The 11,628-nt window shown below is 38.1% G+C and overlaps 1 protein-coding gene across 3 annotated transcripts in view; it reads left to right on the forward strand.

Annotated features, from left to right (window-relative positions):
• The first annotated feature begins 563 nt into the window (after nucleotides 1-563).
• The window catches only part of LOC110040141 (uncharacterized), a 26,696-nt gene continuing 15,631 nt past the window's right edge, over nucleotides 564-11,628 (forward strand). The window contains exons 1-5 of one of the 3 annotated variants that reach the window (XM_089286443.1): nucleotides 564-685; nucleotides 7,812-7,989; nucleotides 8,131-8,195; nucleotides 10,039-10,151; nucleotides 10,979-11,047. In XM_089286443.1, coding sequence (XP_089142569.1) covers nucleotides 7,913-7,989; nucleotides 8,131-8,195; nucleotides 10,039-10,151; nucleotides 10,979-11,047 — 324 coding nt within the window. In that variant the 5' untranslated portion in view covers nucleotides 564-685; nucleotides 7,812-7,912. Of the gene's footprint in view, nucleotides 686-1,802; nucleotides 1,961-5,879; nucleotides 6,021-7,811; nucleotides 7,990-8,130; nucleotides 8,196-10,038; nucleotides 10,152-10,978; nucleotides 11,048-11,628 lie in introns of those variants that run through there. The other 2 variants (XM_089286442.1, XM_020745336.2) reach the window with 2 other exon arrangements.

Raw genomic sequence — 11,628 nt, forward strand, 5'->3', positions numbered from 1 at the left:
GAAAACGTGCGCAATCTCCCAGTAATAAAGTGACGTGGTCCTTCTTAACAAAAAAATTCTCAGAATCTGACTTCAGTAAGTAAGGTATAATATTGCACCCATAACTATAACAGTTATGCAGACTTTAGTACTTCATGCGTATGGTAAGTTATTGAAAGTATATCGGGTTGGTCCGAGCGCTATTTTTAGGCCGTAAAGCATGCATGTGTAATCAAGAGCTCTATGGATATTCAATAAGCTCTATAAAATGCATACAATTATGATTAATCAATCAATTCTTGACACGTACGTTTAAGCTCCATTGACTCGCCAAGGTTATGTCTGCATTCGGTGACAAAGCAATATTTGACCCTCGAGTTATCTAATCATGGTTAGCGGTTTGCCCTGCCCTTCGAGAGAGCATTTCCTTTACGGACGATTTATCCATCTTAATCTGACAAAGAATCTCTATTTCAGATCTCTTTTATTTTGTTTAATAATCTAAGAATTGCATGGATGAATTATTATGTCAATCACCATGTTGCAATTTGTTTTATAAGATTGGGGCCAGCGGTGCATAACTACGACATATAATGGTAAAATTGCTTTGTCATATATAGTTCACGCGAAATTGTGCTTGAACACAGCATGAGGCAACAGTCATCGTGTCGTAATTTAGATGTGAACCTCCAAGTTTAAGACCAAGGTAATAATTAAAATCTGAAACTTTTAAACATAATGTAAGTAGAATAATGCGTTTAATTTGATGCATTAGGTTACTGTTATATCGAGAAAAGCTGTTAGGTTGCTAGCTTCACTCTGCCTTTAGACTTGACAAAACAGCCATTGTCTTTGATATTATACTGACTGAAACTGTTCGTAACTTGTACCCGTGAATGAAATGAAGACCCAAACATCACCATGATGTTTCCGAGGAAAGATATCTGGAAACGTCCTTCGCAAAATTGCAACTAATTTTATAAGAAGGTTCAAAAGGAAAAATTGTGCGCTTGTTAAAATTTGCTTTTGATCTGTTGGCGTGGTCTAAAGCTCATGATTATTTATGCAAGAAATTTTTCTCGCCGCAGATAAACTTTTGGCCTCTTCCCAGTTATATAATTAATATAATCCATGTTGATTTTTTTCTAAGATTGTTAATGCAGTGAACGTGGAGCGAGAGCAAACGAGAAAGCATTTTTTCACCTTACGTACAATAAAATCAATGTTCAAGCCGTTTGATGCCACTGCCCTCTCATGTTGTCTTTGAATCGGTTGCGATCGCGTGAGATCGTAAACCGTTATGCTTTAATTATAACAATTACAGCAAAAGTTCTTTTCTCTAACTTTTCGCATGCTTTAGAAGCTTTTAGATAAGTGTGTATGCAAGAGGAGTCGAGTCCAGTCGCCTAAATCCCACTTCCTCGCGCGCTCTATATAGGGGAGCGTGGAAAGGAGAGTTTAGGAGACTGGACTACGGAGGAATGAACTCACATGTGAGACAAAATCAAGGAACTACCACGAGGGATCATTGCATAATTATTTTATATTTATTCCTCTTTCATCCTTATATAACTTGCGCAGATGACTTGCAATACGAATAAAGGTTGAGCTAGCGAAGAGATCGGGCGTTCGTGGTTTTTTTAATTGTTTTTACCAACAATTTCGTGGATTATGCTTAGAACGTTTCCGAATATAAACCATAATTGCTAGTCCAAGGTCAATATCCCATTCATTTGAGTGAAATTCCACATGCAGAGTGGCGTGATTACGGCCGGAAGACTGCAATTACATAACACAAACTGTATACGTCAGATAAAATCAGCTTTCCAGCATTTAATTGGGGGAGGTATTCCGGCTGTTGTGTTCTTTGAAAACTGAAACACGCTGAAATTGATTGTCATATTCAACAAGCCGGGTCAACGACGGATCAACAGCTCGATTTTTTAAATTGAACTTAGTTTAAACCTCAAGGACGTACAAGGTAGGTAGAAGTTTAACAATTTTTGAATATCAAGTTAAAAATTGAACGTCTGTATAATGAATAAATCGATAGAAAGAGTGTCAGCGAAAAAATTTGACCCCTGAATTAGTTTTTACAACGGTTCAATTTTAAAGTTTGATAAATGTTACTAGCGAAATCAACTTTCTCGTTTAGCTATGTGAAGTGAAGTCGAGGACAAATTGCGGCATGCGACCATACTGCTAACACGTGCTTTCTTAGGCCGGTACTCAGTGTTCTTAGTTATTTATTTGCCTGTTATTTGTAGATCATGGTCTTCAAATTTGTTCACCAACCGACTATATATAATTAAATGAACAGGTACTCGACTAAGCCTAGGATTGAACTAAGATATTGAGATCGCATTCTTTTGTATCATAAAGGAGACTGTAAACGAATTCAAATTCACTGAAGAGTACTTCACTGTACATCTGCATGGCCAACGTAAAACGTATTACATAACTAAAAACAATTTCAATGAATTAACGAAAAATGAGATCTGCAAAATTTACGAACAACACGGTCGTTTCCTAGCTTTTCGAGAGTTAAGGACCTCCCAAGGGGATAGCGTGTCCCCTTGATCCTTTGAAAACTTCTCCTGAAAATTCCTCCCCTATTCCCCATAAATAAATTCCATAGTTCCTGAGAAATGTTTGTCAAAGTTCCCTTTAACAGCAGAGATGTTCCTTGTTCCCTCAAATTAATCCCCGCGAAACAAGAGAAATATCCCTTGTTCCCTTGTTCCCTTAAAATAAATGACCATGTTCCCTTGTTTCCCCAAACCCCTAGGAGGTCCTCAGAAATTACCCACCGGTTCGCTAAAAGATTCTGTATCTGTCATTATTATGGGTGGCGAATGGTCCTTCAAAATGAGTCTCACAAAATATGGGTCTCGCAGTCTGGTTTTTTACGTTTATGAGTGTCTCGCAGTCTCGATTTTTTTCACAAAATTTAAAAGCACTCTCGCAGTCTCGAGTTTTTGCAAGACTAAGAAAGTCTCGAAGTACCGATTATTTGTTTGTTTTGTTTCGTTTATTCATATATATATATATATATATATATATATATATATATATATATATATATATATATATATGTGTGTGTGTGTGTGTGTGTGTGTGTGTGTGTGTATGTCTGTCTGTATGTATGTATGTATGTATGTATGTATGTATGTATGTATGTATGTATGTATGTATATATAGCCATATAAATGATGCCTAAACGTCTTTATACAACCTGGACTTCTCGAGCTCCCATTTCAAACCCTTTGAATTCTGGGTCTTCAAAATATCTCGCGCTCGCAAGTCTCGCATACCATTCACCACGGCACCCCTAACATTGTCGCCATGGGACGAGATTGAAAACAACAAAGGTCCGATTCGGAATTTTGGTTTCGAAAGTAAAATTAATGTGTAAGTGTTTGGCAGCAATCCTAGTCTTGAATTTTATTTTGGCATAAATGCAACGAGTGCCTTTACAAAACTCAGCAATAGAAATTAATATAGAAAATTACGGCGCAAAAACAGTGGCAGAGAAATGAAATAAGGACGAAAATACAAACGGTCCAAACGACTTCCCCTGAAATTACAGAAAGCGAAAGAGCAAGGAAAAAACAAAACGAAACCAAGGTCAATGCGGTCGGAGACTTCTTTAATGTTTCATAGCGAAATGGTGTATTCACAAATCAACCCTGCATCATCTAGGCGAGCATAGGACATAGCAATCTCTTTCCGACGTACACAGCTTGTGTTTTACTGTGTATCGTAGTGAGAATTATAAGGAAAAAGGTTTCCACTTGGTAAAAGGTATAAAGATTATCAGACAATAACAATCTCTGCTGTGTCCTGCTCACAGAATTTTGTTACAAAAAAGGATCCTAACTGGCTGTCGCATAATTACAGGCAACAAAAGAATTATTGTGCTTGATCGGTATGTTATCGCTCCAATATTGAAACTTTTTTCAATTCTAGATGAAATTTTTCTTCTTCAGGATAACAAAAAAAATGTTTGCAGTTAAAAATCTTTCCTTGGATAACGACATTTGAAATTCAAAATATTAAGCATAATCTTATACGGCTCATCAATTAAAATGTCTCGGAAAGCTCTGCTCACTACAGGTCAAACCGCGGTATAGACTGATGTCAAAACTGTCGCGATAAACTACCTTACCCTTCTGCCCGGAAGGAGTTTAATCGTTTTCAAATTTCATCATCCGAGGAATGGTAATCAAGTTTGGTTTATGTAAGAGTGTTTTCAAACTGTATACCGATATACTTCTAAGAGGGTCATTTCAGTAAGATTCCCCGGATGGCTTCCAAAACGAAGGCTTGATCTGGAGTCTTGAATTTTCTCTTCTAAAACGTTTTTAGAAGAGTTTGTTCTGTGATGTCTTAGACTGCTTCTCCTTTGATTGAGCTTTTTTTTAACTCCTCATGGGTGACACGAAGAGAAAGTGCGTGTATTGGAATGTATCAGTATAGGCTCGAAGTGGGCACGCACATCAAGAACTTCATTGTTTCGATCTGAATCTTTCGCCCTTTTAAGGGGGTCAGCTTTATATGAGGATTAAGTGCTTCCCTGCTGACACCCTATTTGCATGTAGATATTAATTAATATATTTTTGATAAAAATAAAGTTGTTGTTCTAAAATAAATTACAAATCTTGGTGTCCAGAAATGTCGTTCCTGTGTCAAATAATCTCAGCCGTACTCTGTTTGATCGTTGTGTGGTAATTGTTTGCTTGTTCGATGAACTGTAGTATCTCTTCTCTGTTTTTAGTCCAGAGGGAGAGCATGTCGTCAAACGAGTGGTTTCCTTGCGCTTTGGTTTTAGATTTCTGTTTCGACTTTAGCCATGAAGATATTGACAAAGGCGACTCATATTTTTGTACCCACGGCTGTCCTGAAGGACTAACCTTAGCTCTTTTTCGAGTAAACGTTTAGGGATAAGAGGTTCGTTAGACATCGTAGAATATTTCGTATGCCCTGCACACAGTGAGTATTCCCTCCTCTAGTGGTATGTTTGTGTAAAGTCTTCTTTAACAAGAAAACTGTAAACCCAGGTGAGCGTTTCCGACACTTTTGAAGTGTTCTAAAAAAAACAAAGAGGTTTTTGACAGTATAATTCTGTATAAGAAAACATTTCGAAATAGAGAAAAGAAACTAACGCATTAGTTAGAATAACAATAAAGTAAAAAGACCTGTTTTCCTGAAATCAAGATAGCAGGGTTTTGGTATAACCTTGGCATTTCTTTTTTGCATGCTTATGATCGAGACGTAATCGAGCACCCTTCCCCCCGCCTCCGCTCCCCCCCCCCTCCCCCGCAAAAAAAGAAAAACAGACGAGCCTTATTGAATCCGGCCATTGCTACCTGACATGGTTTGTCAGTAAAGGATTATACGGCTTAGAGCATCATTTTCTCGACGGCTAAAATTTACCTACACACAGCCCTTCTATTTTCGACAAACGGGGGAAAAAGGTCTGATTGCACGTTAGAGCAAAATAGCTTCATCAGGTAGCCAATCACAACGCAGGATTTGGGCGATATTGCATACAGGCTCGTGGGGCAAGCCACCTAATAACCACGTTAAAACACAATAGCATTTAAGCCAATCATAGCGCGCATCTGGGTTTAAATACGTGCAGATATTATTTACAGAGGAAAAATTGACGAAACAGAGGAACTCGGAAATTAAACTCACGTACGTTGATATGGACTTGACCTTGGTTTTTTGCGCTCATTCTGCCCAGAACTTGAGGTCACTGCGCTTTTAAAAGCACGTTTTATTCCAAGAGTTTTCAGCCGCTAATTACTAATAAAATACTTATGCTTGCAAGCTCTTACGCCCACGTAGACAAGATCTCACGGTTGAATTCCGTAACCAATTAGTTGCTTGTCGATTTGAGTAAGATTGACCGCCTCGCTAATTCATTAATCAGTCAGCCTTAGCCTGGAGCAGCTCTCGGTTGAAGATTCTCACTACAAACGAGTGAGCCGATAGATACGTTACATATTGCTCAAGCGGGTGATTTTCATCAGCAGGTAGGTAATCGGCGCTATTTTTATCGGAGAAAAAAACACCCGGCGCCTTTCATGGGCTTTTTACTAGCTCACGTGTGTTTTAGACTCCACTCAAGTGCCTGCTAACCACTCCAACTTTCGCTCCCGAACACACCACATAGAGATGTCTGGAGATGTCTGAGCTTCGCGGAACAGCACACTTATGTTATAATTTAATTTGCAATGTGGGGAGAGAAGTTTAACACTTAGGGTAAAACGTTGCCGAAAGTAGGGGCCTAAACCCGATCGGCAGATGCAATGAACTCTTTGCACTGCTCACATTTTTGTCTTCTTTTAACTTTCCCTTTTCATAAAAAAGAAATAAATAAATAAACGAGTCATCCGGCGACCTTTTCGCTTACAACACCGCGGTTATAGTAGTTAGAGAACACATTGCGTAAGAGCTATACATTACTTATGTTGATTTAATGTTTGACTATTTCTTGTTGCTTTTTTGTTTGTCCATTCCTATGATACAAGGTAGCTGGGCGAGCGACGAAAAACAATCTCTCAACGGATTCAAATTGTTTTCATAACGTTTTCTCCTAGTATAATATCTCCCGTTTGTCCGATTGGAAATCGTCATCGATCAGTTGAAGCGTTCCCAATTAAATAGTACAGATTCATTTCATTTCAATGTAATTAATGGTTGTATGCTAAAGATCAACCGATTCATGTATCGATAGTTTCGTGATGCACGCAGGGGTACTAACCGCTCGATGGATTAATTTTCTTGCGGAAAAACGTCAAAAATAGCATATATAATCTTGAAGATGATGTTGCAACCAGCTCTGTGTCTGGGGGTCATTTGTGTTGCACAATACTGGACTTCTTGGAGTGACGGAGATAGCGCGCGTGGGCCGTGAGAATTTTGTACAAAACTAACAATGATAAAACACAAGGGAAGCCGATCAATATTTCTATTTTGTTCTTTCGTTCCATGACCGAAAAATCGTTCAACCCTTTTCTTTTTTTTGTTCTTTAACAATTGTATCAGTCAAAATTTAATCCTGTTCTTTTAAAAACTTCTGAGTGCAAAAATACTCCCTTCACTGTTTCGTAATCTCAGAACTTGGGTCAAAACATTGATTCTGTATCAGTCCCACCGTATGGAACATGTGCTTGAATATAATATCAAAAGAATTTGCTTCCTGACTGAGTAATCAATCTCCTATTAGTTAGTGAGCATAAACATTAGACATCGCCTGATACATAACAATAACATATAATTTAAATTACAAAGAGACAGTGACGCAGGCAATTTTCTTTTGGACACGGCCAAACGAACGTAACATTTCAACCAAGCATGTTGCAAGTTAGCTACCCTGTTCCGATTTGTTGCATTCGCTTATCTGTTGTAACTTCAAACACGGTCTAACAATGTTATGAGTGCGTTTCTGAGACTTTCTCGAAATATTCCTAAAGAGATTGGGACGAGACATAGGCATGACACTAATTACTCCTCACCAGTCGCTTCTCATCCAAACCTTCCCTTGAGTAAATATAATACCGGCGGCTCCAGCAGTTTAGCGGAGCGCGAGAAGGGACTCGGTATTATGCATGTATTAGCACCATTATCGCCCGACTGTTTTGCTCTAAAGACTGCAGGGAAACTAGCCTGCAAGAACATCCACTTTTTTCGGAAAAACAGGGAGGGCGAAGCTCGCAGAATGGAAAACCATCCCTTCAGCATCCCTCCACACTCCCCGCACCCTCCCTCAATGTTCGCGCTTCTGATTGGCTAACTCGTTACTTTGAACGCATGCTCAACAGGGACAAGTTGTAGAGCGGAAAATTTCAATCAAGCTCGCACGCTTTCTAAAGGCACCTTGCTGGAGGTTCGGACTTACAGGCGGTTAACGACTTCTTCCAAGATGGCAGTGTTTCAGCCAAGTGGCAAACACGTTCTTCATTCAATGAAACCTTGTGATCTCTCGTCATGTACAAAGAGGTAAACTAGTTCACATCTTAAATTGATTTTTGCCACGGGGTGGTAAGGTTACATAAGCGCGCATCATGTGCTTTTCGTTTTGCTTCGTGATACAGCGCGAGTTTAAGCTGAAAATTAATTTTTATCTTGTTTTCCTTCCAGAGAAATCAAGGAATATTTTGAAAACTCCTTTGATCTCTACGAGACCCTATTTACGACTCTGAACGGTAAGCAAATAGATTTTCGTCGGCCCTTGCTGTTTCAGCGCGGCGACGGGCTTCAATTATCCTTTTCGTGTTTTTTTTTTTTTTGTGGAAAATTGTTTTGAATTTTGACTCTGTCGTAAATCCAGGAATCGATGTTGCCTTTTGGATGAGTAATCGTGTTTTATGCTGTAGCGGGTGTTTGAAGTATGACGAGGCTTTCTTCGATTGACATTCACGTGGAGATAAATTTACATAGAGACACGACTTCCTTCCTATTCTCCGTTCTTCTCGAGTCCTCTGTATATTGTTAACTTACGCTTTTACCCATGTATAGAAAACATTTAGTAATTGTTTACTGATATGAGGTTGGAAAGTGAAGTAAATCTGCTTGAAGTCGAGTTCCCCTTTCATTTCGTCTCCTGAGCGCGAAGATAATTTGTGTAAAATGCAAATACTGGGTATTAGAGGTCTGTACATTCGCGAGTTCAACCGCTTTGTTGGTCAAAGCGAGTTAGAGTCCCAGCTACAAACTCAATTTTCAAAATGCCTCTGTTATGATAACGCTGTACACTTCGATCAGAGCAAGATACATACTGTACCCAAATTTTGGACCTTGATGGGGGTTTTTTGAGCTTAATTATATTGACAGATGTGCAATATTGCCATTCACGCTTGTGAAATATGTTTATAAAATATTAACATACAACACCCAGTCTGCCGCATATTGATCCAGAAAGCCGTCCTTTGTTGTGAGCAAACACGGCGAAAATTTGAATAGATCTGGAATTCTACAAATTCATCTGATCTGAACACAGGCACTTTCCACTTTTTGCCAAAAAAGAATGCCCTCTTTTGATTGAATGCTTCTGATCTTGTATCCAACATTCTTAAAATGCACGATATCATACTCCCAGTTTTTAATCTAAAATCATAATATTTCGTTTCCTGATGGATATTTTTGCAGTTGGCAGCAGACACACCCTTCCTTTAAAAAAAAATATGGTAACTTTCAGACATTAGACGCCATTAGATCAAGCTAAATGGGCCATTGAAAACTAGTGTTGGTGTCAATGAAGCATTCAATTTGATGAATGTCGGTAATATCAGATTTCTCTTCCAACGATATGACAGACTTCAAAAAGAGACAATTGTGAAATGAAAATGTTATTTGCACAAATGGGAGACATCTATTTTTAGTAGTGTACAATTTGAAATATTTCATGTAAATTAGATTGAAGAGCAGGTGATGAGAATGACATATCACATCTCCTTGGTGTGAATGATGCAGAGTTTAATGCATATTTGTACCTTATTATTTATCTTACCGACATTTTACTCTCTGCATCCTTTTGCTTTTCACACCTTTTTGCTTTACATTTGTATTTAGGCCTTATATGAAATATTTTTCTTATCCCTGATGATGCCTTGGATCAGCGAAAGCTTGGATTTTAAAAGAATTTAATATCAAAGTAGTTTCAGGCCTCATTTGAACTTTTGATGGTATCCATAGATTTAAGTTAAATATAACCTCTGAAAAACCCTCAACTATTCCAAAATCCTTAAATCTATACTAATCCCCTAAGCACATAATAACCCCCCAAAATGTTTCCCACTAAATAGTAAAAGCGCCCAAAATATATTCATCACCTCCAAAGGCTATTTAGAACCTTGTTAATCCGGTCACTGGTGGGCCACAAAAATCTGGTAGTATTAATGGGGTGGCTATATTAGAGGGAAAGAAAGTGACTGCCTGAGCTTTTCTTCGGGCCAGAAGAAAGTGTCTGTAGTAACAAGGTGGCCGTATTAAGTGGATATATTTGTCTTTAAAAGCTGGAATTTAATTGTTATTTATATTTGTTTTTAGATGAGTCAGCTTTTTATAAGTGCCCTGATCGTCTTCGTCTTCCTCTGATATTCTACTTTGGACACACGGCAGCTGTTTATGTCAATAAACTTGTCCTTGCAGGACTCTTGAAGGTACCGCATGTTGTCTGATCTCAGTTAAGGTGGCTGTGTGATCGATGCTCCATCTTGAAAAATATTGTACACGTTATCCAAGAATGGAACTATTGTTTTGTGGTTACTTCAGTAAATTTTTGGATACCGTAAATCCTCGAATTAGAGCCCCCCTTGAATAACCCCCCCTTCGAATAAGTGCCCCCCTATCAGGCAAAATTTGAAATAATATTTAGCACCTCCCCTCGAGTAAGCATCCCCCATCACCTTCGACCATTTTGTGGACGAGTACTGAGCCAACAAAGGACGTATAGTTTTCGTCATGTAGTATTAGATTTGTACATTGTTTCCGTTTGAGAACACATTCAGTGAACACGTTGAACCTGTTAAGTACTAACAGTGCCACGATTTAAACTTGAGGATCAGCTTTTTATGTCGATAAACAGCTTATGTTGCTGTTTACATGCAGATTATGTATTAAAAAGATGATCATGTCATGATTTGGGAAAAAAATAAGCACGCCCCCTGGAATAAGCATCCCCCATCTTCTCCTAAATTTGAAATTAGCGCTGCGGGTGCTAATTCGAGGATTTACAGTAATTTTCTTATTCATCATAAAATTGATTTACAGATAATATTTAATGTATTTGTTGTGATATATCAGCTTCTCCAGAATCTGAGTTAATGTGAAACACAGTCTATACTTTGGAGGTCAGTGGTGGTCTCATGTTTAGTGCGTTCACCTCCTGATTGAGCAGTTTGGATATCAAAAGGATGTGGATATGTTATCAATTTTGACGATGTATGTACCCATTTGTACAAATAACTTGAAATATTTCTTATTTTAGGAAAGGATTAATTTCTACTTCGAGACGCTGTTTGAGACTGGTGTTGATGAAATGTCCTGGGATGACACGGTAAATAAGAACATTAGTTAATTGTCTTCCTGGCATTGTTTTATTTAGATACTTAATGCAACACTTCTTTGAGGAAGTTGGACCTTTTCAGTGAGAAGAAAATGATAATGATAACAATATTTACTACCAAATTAGTCACTGATTGTGCAACATATGATATTGTAATGAAGTATTCACTTTTGGCAAATTGTAACATTAAGAGCTCTCCATAACGATTTGTGATTTTGAAATAGTCCTAAAGAATTGAAAACATGAAATGAATATGTTTGTGTTAGTCAAGAAAAGCCTACAGGTTTTAAGCAATATCAGTGCTTTCAATAAAATTTGAACTTAACCTGAACCTTCATGTGACTGCCCAAGGTAGTACCTGTTGGAGAGCACATCAAGCTCTGTAGGCCCATAACAACTTCCCTCCAGAAGGCCATTGTTTAAACTTGCTACTTAACTTACATTAGAGCTGGTGATTCACATCGGAATATTTGCTGGAGCTCTAGCAGATACCGAGTCTTTTTCAAAGCACTGGAAATCTAAGTTAGAGCTTTTTTTAATAGCTGTCCGAGCAAAATAAATCTGATTCAAAG

This window comes from Orbicella faveolata, unplaced genomic scaffold, assembly GCF_042242905.1.
Source record: "Orbicella faveolata isolate gen_17 unplaced genomic scaffold, um_ofav_v1 contig_14, whole genome shotgun sequence".
NCBI lineage: Eukaryota > Metazoa > Cnidaria > Anthozoa > Scleractinia > Merulinidae > Orbicella > Orbicella faveolata.